Genomic DNA, 18,960 nt, shown 5'->3' with positions numbered 1-18,960 from the left:
ACGTGGAAAAATGGTCCCAAATTCTGCACACCAATATTCATAAAAGTTAACATTATATATGCACCAAAGACAGAAGAAAAGTCATATTATGCAGTATTAAACGTCCAAATATTCTCTATTAAATCCAAAATCTTCAGTTATGTATATGCAATATGCATGAATTTTCTCCTAAAAGGGCCAAAACATGCAAACCTGCAGGGGAAAAGAACGATTATTTGCAATCGTTAAGCCATAAAACGAATATCTGCAAAGTTTTTTTTTTTTTTGCTAGGGGCTTTACGTCGCACCGACACAGATAGGTCTTATGGCAACGATGGGACAGGGAAGGGTTAGGAGTGGGAAGGAAGCGGCCGTGGCCTTAATTAAGGTACAGCCCCAGCATTTGCCTGGTGTGAAAATGGGAAACCACGGAAAACCATTATCAGGGCTGCCGACAGTGGGGTTCGAATCTTCTATCTCCCGAATACTGGATACTGGCCTCACTTAAGCGACTGCAGCTATCGAGCTCGGTAAGACCCCAACTAGAGTATGTTCCAGTGTATGCGATCCTCATCAGGATTACTTGGTTCGAGAACTGGAAAAGTTGCAAAGAAAAGCAGATCGATTGTTCTGGGCGATTATCGACAAAAGAGTGGCGTTACGAAAATGTTGCAAACTTTGGGCTGGGAAGACTTGGGAGTAAGGAGACGAGCTGCTCGACCAAGTGGTATTTTGGGAGCTGTCAGCCGAGAGATGGCGTGGAATGATATTGGTGGAGGAATAAAATTGAGTGGAAAGACAGGAAAGATCATAATATGAAGATAAAGTTGGAATTCAGGTGGACTAATTGGGGAAAATGGGAAAGGGGTAGGAGGTGTAAGGAAACGGCCGTGGTCTTAATTTAACCGCGTGTGAAAGTGGGAAACCGCACGGAAACCCATCTTCAGTATTGCCGAGGGTGGGATTCGAACCCACCACCTCCCGAATGCAATTTCGGACCTACGCCGGCACGGCCAACGTGCTCGGAAGGAGCCAGATGCTATTACTACCTTTGATGGTAATTACTTAGATCCAACTCAGGCAAAGGAGGAATACTCACCGACTGCTCCCATGCGCAGGTAGAAGGAGCCGTAGTGGTGCATCTGGTACTGTTTACTGGTGCTGTAGGTGGTCCGGTACTGGCTTCCGGTGGTGGTACTCATCTCCGTGTCCGTGTGGGCCCTTGTCTCACCACTCTCCTCAGACCCGCTCTCCATGGACACCGAGCTCTCGGCGCGCGTCCTCTCTGCAACAGGGTGGGGATTGATACATTAAAATGGTCAATATCCGGGACATGTAAAAAAATATTTTTAAACAGGAGGTGGTGCTAGTCGTGGGAATATCGAATGAAAACTACCGAATTATTCGTTACAATCGATTGTTTCCGTTCGCATTCGGTTTTTCATTCGGATCGCAAATTCAAATCGTTTCCACTAGTCAGCGCTGAAATCGGCCTCAACTTTTGCTATGGAGTGAAGTCAGAGTCATTTATTATAAATGAATAGATATTTGCCTCAAAGTTGTATACCTAATGATAAATGCAATTTTATTATTGTGCACTTTATCCATAGATAATCATGTTACAGTTTTTATAAACACTTTCCATATACTAACCATGAACCTCTAATGATTGAACTTTAACCTTAAATAAATGGAATTATTTTAAATTGAATATCATCATTATTACTTGGTCCTAGGAAAATATGTTGTCTTTTCACTTAGTTACATAACTGCAATATGTGGTGTTATTAAAATAAGGTGTAAACCTAACCTTCGTCTGAAATTACCTTACATTTGTTATTTTATGAACAGACGATCTTCTATTCATTAACTTGAGGTTAGCGACACAAAAATGCATTTTATATAAAATGAAACACAATGACCACAATTACTTTCAACGGTACATTTTATTTTATTTTATAGACCAACGCATTTCAGTTTCCAATCACTTCACTCGAACGTTTGTAACTATAGGTCATTCCATGTTAAGAAAACATTATTGCTCTTATGGCAACACCGTTTCCATAGCGACAACAGCATCAAGGGAAAATCGTGGCATAGGCCTACATATTGGTAAAACTCAGTACTTAAGTTCAAAATTAAAGAAGGAAGAAACTAAGCTGCGATTTAAAAAAATCTAAAGTACTGTTAACAGATTTTACCTTTATCTCTGCGACTGTCAATGAAGTGTACGATCGACATGGCCTTGCCCATCGCTTGCCTACGGGCTTTCGCACTTGGGCACCGAAAATCTCTCTCTTCCCCGAACTCGAAGCTGTCAACCTTGGAATGTGAGCAAACAACTGCAAAATACTTCCGTAGAGCAGGTCTCAAAATTAAGAAATCAATGCAGTAACTGTTCCAGAAGAAATAGAAATGCAGTGGAACGTGAGTGATGTGTATTTAGCTGCTGATATTGAAGACGCGGTATGTTGAGAGCTGACAGGAGAAGAGATTCTGCAGTAAGTGCTACAAAATTCCATCCAATGATTAAGAGGAGAGCAGTCATGACGTCACAGAAGAGCCTGTACAGACAGCATGTGAAGGTTTCAAAACGGTAAGAACTTTAAGATTTATTGAAGTTCAGTCAAATGTTTTTTATGACACATGTCAAGCTTTAAATGAAATATAAGATTTTGTCTATCAAGTGAAGCTAAACAAACGGAGACAAACAAAAATCAGTAACATTTTAAAGTGTATTGTTGTTGTAACCTATGGCTTTATTGGGAATTGATATCTCTAAACAAAAGTAATATATAAATATTAGTAACAGTCTTGTTTCATCTTGTTCCTGGCTGTCCAGTATAGGGCTGCTAAATGTCCTTGGGTTGAGTACTGAGCATTGAAGTTGGTGTTTTGAGTCCATCAGATGGTACACTTTTCCATCGAGTATATTTTGATTCTAGCTAGATGTGTTCTTACCGGGTGAGATGGTCTTGCGGTTAGTGGCGCGCCGCTGTGAGCTCGCATCCGGGAGATAGTGGATTCGAACCCCACTGTCGGCAGCCCTGAAGATGGTATTCCGTGGTTTCCCATTTTCATAACCCCCTGTTGGTGGGGGCGGTAGAATAACACCCACGGTATCCCCTGCGTGTCGTAAGAGGCGACTAAAAGGGGCCTAAGGGGCTCTGAACTTTGGAGCGTGGGTTGGCAACCACGGGGCCCTTAGCTGAGTCCTGGCATTGCTTCCACTTACTTGTGCAAGGCTCCTCACTTTCATCTATCCTATCCGACCTCTCTTGGTCAACTCTTGTTCTTTTCCTACCCCGACGCTATTAGGTTTGCGAGGGCTAGGGAGTCTTTCATTTTCACACCCTTCGTGGCCCTTGTCTTCCTTTGGCCGATACCTTCATTTTTCGAAGTGTCGGACCCCTTCCATTTTTCTCTCTGATTAGTGTTGTATAGAGGATGGTTGCCTAGTTGTACTTCCTCTTAAAACAATAATCACTACCACCACCCATTTTCATACCAGGCAAATGCTGGAGCTGTGCCTTAATTAAAGCCACAGCCGCTTCCTTCCCAATCCTAAGCCTTTCCTGTCCCATCGTCGCCATAAAACCTATCTGCGACGTAAAGCCAATTGTAAAAAAAGATGTGCTCTTTCCAATCTGAAAATCGCCATGCTTCTTTCTTCGGCTTGCTTTTATTTTTGTCCCATAGATAATTGTTTTTTCAATTTTTTAATTGTAGGAAGTTTGGTAGTTTCTTCCATTTCTCTGCTCCCAGAATAATGACGCGATTTCGAGTGGGATACTATAAGAACCCTTAGAGTTTTACCCTAATTTGCTCAATTGTGTGTTAATACTGTTGTTTTACTAGTGTTTACACAATATATTTTAGTTTGAAAACTTACGTCTACAGTACAGAAGAACACGGCAGCTGTTAAGGTACAGTAGAATGCACCATACTGTAATAATTATCCATTACAATTGATTTATTAAATTTTATGTAATTTATAGCGTACTATATTTTTGTTAAAATATTCTTGGTTCATTCGAATTTTTTATTCCCCTTTGAGTTCGAATTAAAAAGAGTCCACTGTATATTGAACATGTTATTGCTTTCTGCAATTATTTTGGTGTAAATCTCTAAGAGTTTATGTAGTATTCCACTCGAAGATCTCGTCATTATTCTGGGAGCAGACAAATGGACGAGGCAGCAACAAGATAAGATTGTATAAAAGTCTGATTCCGTTCAGTCGCTCGTAACTAATGGCATCGAGGACTGTCAGAGACAGACATCACGTCATATCTGACTGCTGACTGCGCGGTGGTGAGGAGGGGCCATGCTCACGTTGACAAGAAACAGGTAACGTTTGGGCGTACATTTGGCCAACCCTGAGAATGGAGAAGAGACAAGCGGGGCAACGCCACATGCGTTCATCTTCCAGGAGGCGTGGATTTGTACTCTTAATGTTCCCTCGCCCCCTTCCCCTTTCTTTCTTCTTTGTTCATCAAACTGTTCTGTGTGTGTTTTGCACTATGGCTACGCATTCTGGCTATACTGGCTTTTCCTAATCAAGAATACATTTTAAATAATTATGTATTCACAACACTTCTCTCAGTTGAAGGTTGCCACAATGGAAAAAGCATAACGAAACAATGAAATGTGTAACTTTGGCATACAATGATAATATGTCCTTAAACTAGTGATGTGATAATCAAGTACAAAATAATCGCTTAACGATTATTTCATTTTATTTGACCATATTTCCCAATCGATTATTTTTCGAATATTCATTCGAAATTCCATTCGAATGAATGAGGCAATTGAATAGTGAATGCTTTCGAAATAATCGAACGAAAAGTGATGTTATTAAGACAGTCAATTCTCTCATTTAGTTTCAACATTTGGAGATACGCTTGGAAAAACGTGTATTTCTATTTTTCATAAGAGTTCATCTGTTCGCATATTTCAATCGATTATCCACCCGACACACTTAAACCGAAAAATTGATTCATGACGCATCCGAATATTCTGTGCGATACAACCGAATGCTATTTGAAACTCATTCGATTATTTAAATAATCGGATGGAGATTATTCGATTATTAAAAGTATTCAATTATGACATCACTAGAAGTGAATGGTAATTGAAACGCATTCGATTATTTTATTCGATTATGCCATCACTGCAACTGAGTGGTATTGTAAACTCATTCGATTATTTTATTCGATTATTTAAATAATCGGATCGAGATTATTCGATTATTAAAAGTATTCGATTATGCCATCACTACAAGTGAATGGTATTTGAAACTCATTCGATTATTTAAATAATCGGATCGAGATTATTCTATTATTAAAAGTATTCAATTATGACATCACTAGAAGTGAATGGTAATTGAAACGCATTCGATTATTTCATTCGATTATGCCATCACTACAACTGAGTGGTATTGTAAACTCATTCGATTATTTTATTCGATTATTTAAATAATCGGATCGAGATTATTCGATTATTAAAAGTATTCGATTACGCTATCACTACAAGTGAATGGTATTTGCAACTCATTCGATTATTTAAATAATCGGATCGAGATTATTCGATTATTAAAAGCACTCGATTATGCCATCACTACAACTGAATGGTATTTGAAACTCATTCGATTATTTAAATAATCGGATGGAGGTTATTCGATTATTAAAAGTATTCGATTATACCATCTCTACCTTAAACTACGAGAGTTATAATATGTAGCAATGATTTCTAAATGGAACATCGTAAAGCTAACAAAGAAACAGTCTGCAGTTCTGGAACGTGTAAACTAAACAGCTTCCAAAAATTTCACAATTAATCGAGGAATAGAGCCCCGAGCTCCTACCATTAATCCTATCACTTTAAATGACCTTCAATCCAAATTTCTCTTCTTCGTTATCTATTTACACTCCAGGGTCGGTTTTTCACTCGGACTCAGCGAGGGATCCCACCTCTACGACCTCAAGGGCAGTGTGCTGGAGCTTCAGACTCTGGGTCGGGGATACAACTCGGGAGGAGGACCAGTACCTCGCCCAGGTGGCCTCACCTGCTATGCTGAACAGGACCCTTGCGGGGGGATGGGAAGATCGGAAGGGATAAACAAGGAAGAGGGAAGGAAGCGGCCGTGGCCTTAAGTTAGGCACCATCCCGGCATTTGCCTGGAGGAAAAGTGGGAAAACCACGGAAAACCACTTCCAGGATGGCTGAGATGGGAACCCACCTCTACTCAGTTGACCTCCCGAGGCTGTGTGGACCCCGTTCAAGTCCTCGTACCAATTTTCAAATTTCGTGGCAGAGCCGGGAATCGAAACCGGACCTTCGGGGCTGTCAGCTAATCGCACTAACCACTATACCATAGAGGCGGATCCAAATTTCTCTTTATAATAAATTGTGGTCGGTCCATAGATCAGCTTATTTTCCCTATCAACCGTTCTGGCTGGTCTGTGGAGATTTAAAACTAAACTGTGGAGTCTATTACATATCCCCGATTCTACGAAATTTGTATACAGTGGACTCTGGTTAATTCGACATTAAATAATCCAAATACAAGTCAAAATAAATCAATACATTTCTTACAATGGTTGAGCACGATGCCATTTGATAATAAAATCATGATCGAGACCGCTAATATTTCAGCACACAAGGATGACCAAGAAACAGGAAAATTTGACTCTCAGTAACTTGACTCGCTCTTAGTTACGTGCCACGGCCTTGTTGTGAGCAATGAGAGAAGAGGGCGGTTCTGAGGACTGTGCATGAATATTTTTGGCCTCTAGTCAGTGGCGCGTGGATAAAACATCTGGGGGTTCACTGCTGTGGAAAATAACATGTTCAGATTTACTGTTACTTGATATTTACACAGATGTAAAATTGCTTGATTGGCAACGCGACTTTCCTTCGAAGACACACAGCTTCAGCTCGAAGAAGTTACCAAACAATGAAGAATGAAAGACAGAGAATATGAGGTGCAATTACTTTAAGCTGATCCAAATTCCTCTGATTTTGAAGAATTGCTTGCGTGGAAATAACTGCTTCAAGAGTGTGTTAGGCAGACTACTGTAATTTGTGTGATGACGTACTTTGCTGTTTACCTTTCAAAAATGCGTATTACTAATGAAAAGTTTAATGAATTATACAAACTTAGGCTACTTACGCACGCCTGTTGATGTTATGCAAACCTTAATTACCAAAATATTCTGGCTCATTGCGGTTAATTACTTCAGAATCGTAAAATTATTAAATTAAAATCCGTTCGAAACCTACCACTTGCTGCAAATTATTTTAACCGCGCGCTGAGACAGTACTTCGGTTAATTTCGGAGCTGCTCGTGTTTATCGCTGGTCCACTCGCCAGCGATTCCTCGGCTATGTTTTCCTCGCTCGTCACAGCCCCTCGCCTTGCGCACCCTCCTTACGTCCCACAGCCACGCGCCGGCATTCCTGAAATTGAACCTCTTTGCTGGTTCCGGAGAGCAACCAAAATGAGCGCTACGTGTACTTACTGAAGGAGTTGACGACAGACATGTTGGCTCGATCCCTCAGCAGCATGGCGTACATGTAGAGCAGGAAGGCCATGCTCCCGAAGTAGAGGTACAGGTAGAAACCCTGAAACAACAATACACACAGTGTTGCTATCACCATTCCTGTTTAATGTCTTTGCTGAGAAAATCATCCATGAATGTACAACAAAGACTGAGCTTGCGTGGGGGAAGGGGAATAGGAGTGAGATTAATGAAAATTAGAGATGGCTGAAAAATAACACAGCAGTTACTTTGACCTTAGCCTACAAGGAATACAAAGCCTGCCCAATAGCCACTCATAGCTGTCCGCCCTGTGGATACTATATTTGCCGCTAGAGGCGCTGCAATTCAACCTCACATGAACACCTCGGTTGGCGGTATTTCTACACGTTGTATGCTTACTGGTGACGTTTACTACGAAAGTTGAATGTTAATACCGATAGAAATAATGAAACTCAATAATGATTTTGTTTTGTCCGAATCCTTGGCTGAATGGTCAGCCTTGAGGCCTTCGGTTCAGAAGGTCTCGGATTCGACTGCCGCCCGAATGGGTGATTATAATCACGTCTAATTAATTCTTCTGGCTCGGGGACTGGTGTTTGTGTTTGTTGATATAGTGATTACTAGACCTCGGATTTTTAGGTGTTAAAATGTTATTTTAGCTGCCTAAAACAGACTCTCAAATAGGCTCTACAATATTTTTATGCAGCTACAGTTCTATGTATCTTAATATGCATTATTTAAAACACCATGTTGATTTTGCTAAATTGATAATAATTCATTAGGGGGAAGTATAAAACAAGTTTCACTCACCTCTTGCTGCAAACGTCGCAGAATATAATTTTACCATCCGATGTGAAACGGGGAAACTCTTGTAAATTGAGGATGAATTGGAACCTGACACTTTCGGCTTAATTCACACACTGACCAAATGGAAAACATGCATTGTTAAAATACGTCAATCATATTACACTGGTGTACTGCTGCGTTCAGTTTTGTAAACAAGGCTTTAGAAATAAAGTTTCTGGAACTAGTTTCCATGAATTCCGTTGCTAAGAGCCAACTAGGGAATTATGGATTAAAGCAATAACCAGACAAGGTATGGTGCAGTAAATACGCAGACAATGTGTCGGCAAAAATTAGGTTACTTATTATTATTGCTCCTGTTCTGATGATAATAATTCCCCTATTCTGTTGTGTAAGTGGTACCAAGGATAAGTTATGGAACCCTAGTGACCGCTCCGTCGAGTGCTGCAATGGTATATATTGGAGGGCATTTGGTAAGAGTTGTCAAAGACCACATGCCATGTCAAGAGTGTGTTGATAAAATGAGTAGTATCCAGAGTCCATCTCCACTAACGTCATTAATAAAAATCAAAGACAGTGGTGGTCTCACGTCTCAGGTATCCAAAGCCAAGTTTTGTTTCACTGCTGATGAAACTGGGACAAGTAAGGGATGAAATGTTATCGGTAACGCTGGGCAGTCCAAAAATAGCACAAACATTAACCGAAATACTGTTGCCACGTGTTGCTAAAAATCCTATTCTGCAGCAGTTTCTGCACCCCTCTGACACTAACTACGCTAATGGCATGACAGATGAGTATCGCCGAGAGTACTTCTCGAGAAAAAAAACAATTTATGAGAAGAAAATATCAAGGAAAATAGTTAAAGTCGTTCCTTTTCACTGAAAATCTACGGTGCGGTAGTAAAAATATCTAGTTGAGCCCTTATATACTTTTAAATGCCAGACATAAATTTCGACAGTTATGTGTTATCTGATATGAAAATCGACAGCTGAATTGAACTCCTAGGGGTAAAAGGTGAACATTTATTATTTTCTACTTCATTCTGCTCAGTAACGTATATAATATACAGGAAGTATAGTGTAGAGATAAGTTTGTGCTGGTTTTAACTCCCGTTACCAATGCTACCGAGTGCTGATGTGAGGTGGTATACTAGCGCTGCAGCGGTCAAGACGCGCACTGCCAGGCGGACACTGTTTCTGAAGAGAGCACTGAGAGTGAGCAGGCTTTGTATTCTTGTAGGCTAAGCTTTGACACAGTTACATGCCTGTCACTGTTACAAATGTAACGAGAACATAAAATAACAGGTTACCAAGTAACGACAACAGAAGAACGTACTAGTGAAAACACTAACTGGAAAGTGGGAACTGTTACTAGAGGTGGGGACGGAGCGAGTAATACCCATGAGTAATCCGGTTGTAGCGGTAGAGCGCACCACCGATCCCCTCCGCTTACAACTGCGAGTATTCGCGGAGGACCTGAGCACAGTGTAGCGCACGACACACGTACGAAAGTATCTATATTCAATCTGTGTGTTTCGAATGAACGTATATATTTCCTACGCTTGTTATGTTTTGTAGATAATGTAAAGTCTGTTAGATTATATTTGTGGTGTTAGTGTGATATTTAAACATATTCGTAGATAATAGTTATATTTTTAGAACATTTAAAGGAATTTTTACAGAACGTTGTTCCACAAATGCCACGAAAACCGTCGGATGCCTGGCAGTTTTTTGACATCACTGATAATAGGAAACACGCAAAATGCAAATTTTGTGGCCGCACATACGCGACAGCTGGTGGCACATCAAATATAATATAATATAGTATAATATAATATATATTATATAATAACTGTATTTATAGAAGCATTCTACTGATAGCTGTTTGGCATTGGGACGTGTAGTACTATGTTGTCAGATACGTTTTGTAATCACATTTGCAAAGAAGGACATTCCAGTCAACGTTCATTTACGTAATTACTTTTGTCATCCTGTTGGTGAAATTATGTCAGTGCTTTTCATTATATTCTGATAAGATTCTTTATATTCAGGTTATTCTTCTCATTAACAGTGTACCGTATCACATGAACTTACGAAATAATTGTTAATACATTACTTTTCTGTTAACTTCCAATCCCCGTGTATACAAACCCTTTCGGTAGGTATGCGCCATACTTTGTTTCACTATTCGAATGAGTTAACTATACGAGTTACTAACATTTATTCCGCATACTACCTCCTACTCCCTAGCAGTTACGTATATAACAATTATAGTGAATATATATGCAGTTATTTACAGCTGTTACGTTGTGAGAGAAGGGTATTAATAGGGGGATGCAATACCTTCGCAGTGCCATACCTATAACGTGTTTAAACGTCCCGCGTCAGGACATTCACTCGGTAGTTCACTCGGTACTACCGGGTTAAGGCTCTATAAGATGGGTATGCTTAGCCGCCATTTTGGTTCATACATGTGCAGTGGGCCATGTGATCAAACTCTAGTTTCTCCTACGAGCGCTTGCTTCGAAACATTGAACGTATTGCTTTAATCACCGCGTGCATGGACAGAATACTGCCAAATTTGTGTGGATATTTATTACATAATGGCGGGCTGTTCTGCACCTAATTGTAGTAATGTCTCTACTGCGGGATAGAGGTTGTTTAGATTCCCTTCTGATCTGCATTATATTATGCCTCCACTGCCTCTGCTACACTTTCTTACTTCAACTGCTGACTTGAACCTGCATCCAGCTCCCACTGAGATTACTAAACCCCTTAATTCAGTCACATTGATCATTCAGTATTCAATTCTGCCCTCAAAGTCTGGCAACATGAGTTCAACATCCAAACACCACAGTTAGAATATTTGTCAAAACTATCTTCACATGACAGAAATAATTTGTTTAACATTGGTGGTAGTACAACAAATGCACATCGAAAAACCAAGACCTGTGGTAAGCCTATGTGCAGACAAGTTTTAACTACGAGCTTTCTGACTCAAGCTCTGAAACATTGTTTTTTTTTTTGTAAATTTGGGTGATCTAAAGAAAGCAAATTGTGAAGTTATGAAATTAATTTGTAACTGTGAGGTCTCTGTAGGGACTATAAGCATTATATAATGCAAAATGGTGCAAATCTTGTAACGGAGAAAATTTTGAATGATAAATGTACCAGTACATGGTCTCCAATTTAAAAGAAAAATTGTTAGACACTTCTTCAAAATTGGATCCTATGCTGTTGTGACTCTAACTAGAATGTGCGGAAACGAGATAAAATGTACGGGACAGCTTCGGAAAAGAAGAGAAAATTGTAAACAAGGAATTGAATGTTATTGTTTTGTAAATACTGTAATAAAAGGGTAGCCTATACAGTAAATTTGTAAAATGTTACTTAAATATATTTTTTAATGTGTTGCCTGAGCAAGTTAACCAATGTTGCAGCCCTTCGAAATTTAGTAAGGTGAGTCGTGTTGAGAGATCGTATTAGTATATTTCGTACATTATTGTGTAAATTTTACTCGAGGCGGAGATTGTAAAAGCAAGGTTGTTGATAATTTGCGTTTTAAGAAACAAACTAGGCATGCACTCTCACTGGAGAAATATTAGGAAAAAATAGCTTACTAATAAATCGGTTTTTATTATTATTATTATTATTACATGATTGAGAGGGATATACAAGACTAGGGCGGTCAACTGCCTTAGCAACGTAGCGCAGGAATGAACCATAATGGCGGGCGAGCATACCTAGTCTTTAGAGAGCCCTATACCGGGTGATGACGTCACAAAAACTGCTCCGCTCCGTCCCCAGCACTAACTGTTACTAGTGGCAGCTTACAGAAACAGAATGTGACCTTCAGAGTTCAGATAGTACGCATGTCTTCCAAAGTGAGAGCGCTTTGGTAGGAGAGTGCTTTAAGTCAAATGAAAATGAAAACTTACAACCTGTTTTCCAGTCTTTGACCGGGCCAGGGATGTAAAGAATGAATCATATACTGTATACGCTACTAGTACGAAGGGCTCGCCCCTCCCGAAGTGATTTATTAATGACTGATTTTTTTATTTTTCGTGTGGCTATTTCTAGCCGAGTGCAGCCCTTGTAAGGCAGACCCTCCGATATCTGCCGTGTGTAGGTAACTGCGTGTTATTGTGGTGGAGGATAGTGTTATGTGTGATGTGTGCGTTGCAGGGATGTTGGGGACAGCACGAACACCCAGCCCCCGGGCCATTGGAATTAACCAATGAAGGTTGAAATCCCCGGCCCGGCCGCGAATCGAACTCGGGACCCTCTGAACCGAAGGCCAGTACGCTGACCATTCAGCCAACGAGTCGGACAATGACTGATAGATGCTATGAAATGATATTGGATAGTGTTGCTCGAATGAAATATGACAAGGAAAACCGGAGTACCCGGAGAAAAACCTGTCCCGCCTCCCCAGCACAAATCTCACATAGAGTGAGCGAGATTTGAACCACGGTATCCAGCATTGAGAGGTTTACGCGCTGCCGTCTGAGCCACGGAGGCTCTCAGATACACTATAGTGTATTAGTTTAAGTTGCTGCTGACATCTGGTGACTAAAGTGTAAACTGTTATGACATATTCAACTGCTCAGGGGTAATCGTTGTCTCTGACATCTCACCCGCATACTTTTTCTTCTTTTTATCTATTTACACTCCAGGGTCGGTTTTTCCCTCCGACTCAGCGAGGGATCCCACCTCTACCGCTTCAAGGGCAGTGTGCTGGAGCTTCAGACTCTGGGTCGGGGGATACAACTGGGGAGGATGACCAATAACTCGCCCAGGTCGCCTCACCTGCTGTGCTGAACAGGGCCCTTGCGGGGGGATGAGAAGATCGGAAGGGATAAACAAGGAAGAAGGAAGGAAGCGGCCGTGGCCTTAAGTTGGGGACCATCCCGGCGTTTGCCCGGAAGAAAAGTGGGAAACCACAGAAAACCACTTCCATACTGATATTATAGCTAACATTACTTCATTTTACTTAATCGGTCCTCTTGTACCGGTTCGTGTCGAGGTTTGGCAGACAGATCATCATGTTTTCTTGTCTTCTATCCTTGATCGGGGCATTGTCAAACTCACTCCTCTAGATTTCAGAAAAGAAGCTATGTTGTCTTCTCATTTCAACCGTTGTCTGCCTCTCGTTAACTTTGCTGCACCGACTTTGAACAGTGTAGTGATGCGTGCGCGCATGTGCGAGTGAATGAATGGAACTTTATTCACAGCTGTTACGAGACATCCGCCTGTGGGTGGGGGCGGTAGAATAACACCCACGGTATCCCCTGCCTGTCGTAAGAGGCTACTAAAAGAGGCCCCAGGGGCTCTGAACTTTGGAGCGTGGATTGGCGACCACGGGGCCTTTAGCTGAGTTCTGGCATTGCTTCCACCTACTTGTGCCAGGCTCCTCACTTTCATCTATCCTATCCGACCTCTCTTGGTCAACTTTTGTTCTTTTCCGACCCCGACGCTATTAGGTTTGCGAGGGCTAGGGAGTCTTTCATTTTCACGCCCTTCGCGGCCCTTGTCTTCCTTTGGCCGATATCTTCATTTTTCGAAGTGTCGGTTCCCTTCCATTCTTTCCCTCTGATTAGTGTTATATAGAAGATGGTTGCCTAGGTGTACTTCCTCTTAAAACAATAATCACCACCACCACCACCACCTGTTACGAGACAAGGTTGAAGCCGTGACCAGACTGTGACCATTAAAAGGTGAGTAACGCTGGACGTTATTTTTAACTGTTACATTTCACAGTTACTTTATTGTAGCAGTGGCAGGTGTAGCAGTTACACAAAAATAACTGTTTCTCACACCTCTAATGCAAACCATGAAATTTGCCGATGATCAAGATATACCAGGTGTATGTACAAGTCTTTTCCGGTTTCGCTAAGAGATGGCGCCAGCGAACAGTATGCAGCGTATGAATTTGACACATAGGTCAGTGTGTTCGTCTGACATTAACCTACCAACACACACAAGTTGAATCCGCCAAACACTAGCGTCTGTGTTGTATCGTTCAGTGATCATGTCTACGTTTGTGCCTGAAAAAGAACGCTTACCGGGCGAGTTGGCCGTGCGGTCAGTGGCGCGCGGTTCTGAGCTTGCATCCGGGAGGTAGTGGGTTCGAATCCCACTGTCGGCAGCCCTTAAGATGGTTTTCCGTGGTTTCCCATTTTCACAACAGGCAAATGCTGGGGCTGTACCTTAATTAAGGCCACGGCAGCTTCCTTCCAACTCCTAGGCCTTTCCTATCCCATCCTCGCCATAAGACCTATCTGTGTCGGTGCGACGTAAAGCAACTAACAAAAAAGAAAAAGAACACCTGCGGCACACGTTGCTTTTCTTATTCAATCAAAAGAAAAAGGTCGTGGGAAGTCATCGTTTGCTGGTAGAAACATGTGAACACGGTCCATAGATTAGAACACGGTTTCGACAATTTAAACGTGGTGGAACTAGAGTGGTGTTGTGTATCATGAACTGTTGAACTCTTGAAGCCCGGCGAAACCGTTAATGCACAACGCTATTGCCGACAAATGATTCATTTAAATCACGCACTGATCGAAAGACGACCGGAATGGGCAAGAAGACATGGCAAAGTTATTTTGTTACACGACAATGCGCCGCCTCACACAGCGAAACCAGTGAAAGACACCTTGAAATCGCACGCACCTGCCGTACTGCCCCGACCTGGCGCCATCTGACTTATTACCTCTTCGCATCAATGGGTCACGCGCTCGCAGAGCAGGACTTCAGCAATTTCGAGGAAATTGGAAAATGGCTCGACGAATGGTTTGCCGCAAAAGACAAGCAGTTTTTCTGGCATGGTATTCATAATTTACCTGAAAGATGGGCGAAGTGTGTAGAAGCCGATGGCCAATACTTTGAATAAACAAAAAAGGAATTTTCCTTGAAAATGACGTGTGTTCTTTACCGCAAAAACTTATGTATACACCTGATAGTTGTGGATAGTCCAATAACTTTATCCAAAATGTTGCTAAAGCGGAATGAAAAATCTAAGGAATTTGGTATGAAAATTCATATTAATTAAACAATGTTTAGAAGGAACTGTAACGATCACTCACCTATTTTCGGCTACCGTCATCTGGAACTTCATCTATGTTCATATACTCGCCGATACTTCACTCATCTAACCGGCCTTGGACCTTCTCTGCTGCCGCGCCGTGCATCCGTCCTGGTGAATTGCTAACTACACACTGAGTCTCCTCTGCGTTACGTCATCTGCTACGTCAGTGTCCGATATTTCTCGACGTTTTGTGTACTTTTTTCCGGAACGTTCTGCAGCGGTATAAAGGCTTCCCCCACATACTCGGTCTTCAGTCCAGCACTGATTCCGAGTGTGGTTGGAGGGTCGTCTGAGGACTTCCCAGTATTTGCTGGGAAGCTCCACTTCTTTTATTTGCTGCATTGGGTGAGCAACAGAGTATTTATTTTATAATTACCACTATTATTCTCCTCCTATGGATTTTGGAGTTATCTTCATTGTTGTGGCCGGTTTTCTTTTAAGTATGATATGAGTGATATTTTTTCTTAACAAATGAACATTGAGTAATATCCTATTTCAAGAGTTGGTGAGTGATTGAACTTGTGGCCTGGACGGTACAACTTATCACATAAAACTGTTCCTGCATTTGGCAATGTTTATACTCAGGCGACTCCCATCATTGTGATCCCCGTCCTTGGTCCTTCCCGTGCCTTTCTTCTCTCTTTGTTTACCTTTTTGGAAATTTGTGTCCATATTTTCCGAGGCTTTATAGGTTACCGCGTTCATTTGATTAGTCAAATATTATAATTTGTAAATGGTCTAGGGATTCTATTCTAATGTACGTCATTCACGATGAGTGTTTTCTTTTGTGTGTGTCAGGTTACAAAATTGAGTTGTAAAATTTAAAATTGATTTCCTTTGTAGAAACAATATACTGTTTTGATTAATTTTTTTTCTTCTTCTTATTACATCCACTAACCTCCAATTGGTCCCAGCTCTTTTCTCCTTGAACGTCTTGTCAAGGAATCTTAATCAACCTATACGTTGTTGCAATAAATCGTCACAGAACCCACGCTCATTGCTCGTGATGATCAGTGGTGAGTCTGTACAACAAGTAGCACAGTTCAAATACCTTGGCCAGATCATAACAGAAAAACACGAATAGGAAAGCGAGCCTTTAGAGATAAACAGTTCCTTGTATGTCAGAAAGCAATGTCCCTCACCTTACGTAAAATAATAATTAAATCTCTCGCTTGGTATATTGCGCTGTATTGTGTTGAGGCCAGGATGTTAACCAAGAGTGATATTAAGAGGCTAGAAGCCTTTGAGATGTGGTGTTGGCGTCGACTTCAACGGGTAAGTTGGGTGGAGAAGACCAACACTAAGGTATTGAACATTGTCCAAGAAAAGAGTCAGATTAGGAAGAGACAACTTTCTTGGATGTGTCATAGACTCAGATATAGGAATGTGTTTATAGAAAATTTAGAATAAAAAATAACGTACTGCACAGTCGGAGAAGACTGATCGCAGTCAGTAGACTGAATTACTCAAAGAAGAACGAAGAAGAAGGCGCTAAATTCAGTTGCTGTTTAGCCCCATATTATTATAAGAAATCCCGAGGACTATCTAGTCCTATTTTTTGAAGTAAAGAGACATACGTAAGTGATAACGCGAAAAGGGATCTAAAGCGAGTGAAAACTTTTTAAATACTTTACTACACCTCTCATCACTATGCAATTTCATAAATGGACAGGCTACAATGAGTTCATATAGACTGGCACAATCACAGCACTGGAATACACAAAGACCCAATCCACGACACTGTAAAATTAACAGAGTAATAACAGAGGTAGTTCTACACATGCCTTCAGATCATATGATACCAAAGTACAACTTTTAAAAACCGTTTGAGACCCAGATAATAAAAAGACAAGACTGGGACATCAGCAAATGGAATACTGAAAAAGAACATATAGTGTGGTGGACTGATGGCTCCAAGACTGGGGATGGCACAAGAGGAGGGATCAACGGGGGAAGACCTGAGAGATCAGCCCAGATGAGCCTGAACAAACACACTACAGTCTTTCAAGCGGAAGTGATAGCTATCAAAACATGTCTTGAAGAAATTCTGAAGATGAACTATAGGAATAAGAACATTTTCATTTTTACGGACAGCCAAGCGACCATTAAGGCACCAGAGACAGTCCGGATAATATACAGACTTGTTTGGTATTGCCATTCACTTCTCCTAAAGCTCTCAAAGTACAACATTGTCAAAATAATATGGGTACCAGGGCATGCAGGTATAGAAGGAAATGAAACGGCAGATACACATTTTGTAGGCCCAGAACCTGTATGCTGGATTTCCTATGGACAAACCCAACACTACATAGGAAAATGGGTACAAAAGAAACAAATGGGCAACTGGTAAAATACTCCAGAATGCAGGCTTGTTAAGGAACTGATAAAAGGACCAACCGAGAATCATACTAAAGAACTGTTGAAACTCAGCAGAGAAAATATAAGATGGGTAGTAGGACTGTTGACAGGGCAGTGACATCTGAAAAAACACCAGCATAGAATTGGAGTAATAAGAGACAACATGTGTAGGAAATGCAATGAAGCAGGGAAATCAGCTGAACACATACTTCTCGAATGTGAGGCTCTGGGGAGAATCAGACTCTCCACTCTAGGACTACCAGGTGAAGAGAGAGAAAAAATCCAAGAAGACCCAATAAGAACAACCTACAGCTTTGTGAAGGGAGCAGGTATGTCTAGGTGGGAATGAAGGAAAAGCATGGTAGCAAAGGACCTTAGAGGTCGACGCTAATTAGGAACTAATATTTAGAGGCCCCATGAAGAAAAGAATAATAATAATAATAAGGAACTTTTAAAACATTGATATGTTTCGGGGCTGAAATTACGACTCCATTGTAATCATGACAACCAGTCTTCGTCATCTGTGTATACCAGGTCAGTAGCGTTGGAACATCCTGCCAGTACAGTCCCGATGTCGCCCCGTGTTTGCTCCACTTTAAAACGCTCTGTCCTCCGATCAACAGGTGAAGGAAGCGTGCATACTTAGCAGAAAACTCGTGAAACGGCGGACCATGTGTATTGAAACGTACTATGTTGAAAAGTATAAATAAAAAGTGTGTACTCTTTTTTAATAAAATATAAACATTGATTGCAGATACTTATTGACTAGCCCTCGTACAATATTAATACGACATACGAACAACAATTTAGCACTTCATCTATTGCCAAGTAAATATCAGGGACAAAGTTACCTGAAACTAGCAGGCGAGGCTCCTCTGACAGAGACATCTAGTGCCAAAGAAATAACAAATGGGTTCGTGCAAGTAAAGTAGTAATGAAGTAACGTGCGGGTAAGTTCGTCTCGCCAGGTGCACGTCCATAGGAGACGGCACATACACCCAGTCCTTGTGCCAGCCAAATTAACCCGATCCTTCCGGGAATCAAACCCAGGACTAGGGATGCCATATGTTCTCCTTTTAACAGCACGAAAAGCGTCCGGCCGGATTTTCGAATAACTTAACAAATGTCCTCTTTTGGTGGGTTTAGATACATGACTTAAATTTCACGCGCTGCTTAGTTATCAACTTGAC

The 18,960-nt window shown here is 41.2% G+C and overlaps 1 protein-coding gene across 1 annotated transcript in view; it reads right to left on the bottom strand.

Annotated features, from left to right (window-relative positions):
- LOC136884398 (proton channel OtopLc-like) overlaps positions 1-18,960 on the bottom strand; it is a 136,059-nt gene that overhangs the window by 28,881 nt on the left and 88,218 nt on the right. The window contains exons 5-6 of the mRNA XM_068229880.1: positions 7,499-7,601; positions 1,079-1,264 (exon numbers count right to left, since the gene is read on the bottom strand). Of these exons, the coding sequence (XP_068085981.1) occupies positions 1,079-1,264; positions 7,499-7,601 (289 nt within the window). The remainder of the gene's footprint in view (positions 1-1,078; positions 1,265-7,498; positions 7,602-18,960) is intronic.

The sequence above is a fragment of the Anabrus simplex genome, chromosome 12 (assembly GCF_040414725.1).
Source record: "Anabrus simplex isolate iqAnaSimp1 chromosome 12, ASM4041472v1, whole genome shotgun sequence".
NCBI lineage: Eukaryota > Metazoa > Arthropoda > Insecta > Orthoptera > Tettigoniidae > Anabrus > Anabrus simplex.
Note: the sequence above shows the minus strand (reverse complement) of the source record. Positions and strands in the feature narration are given on the sequence as shown.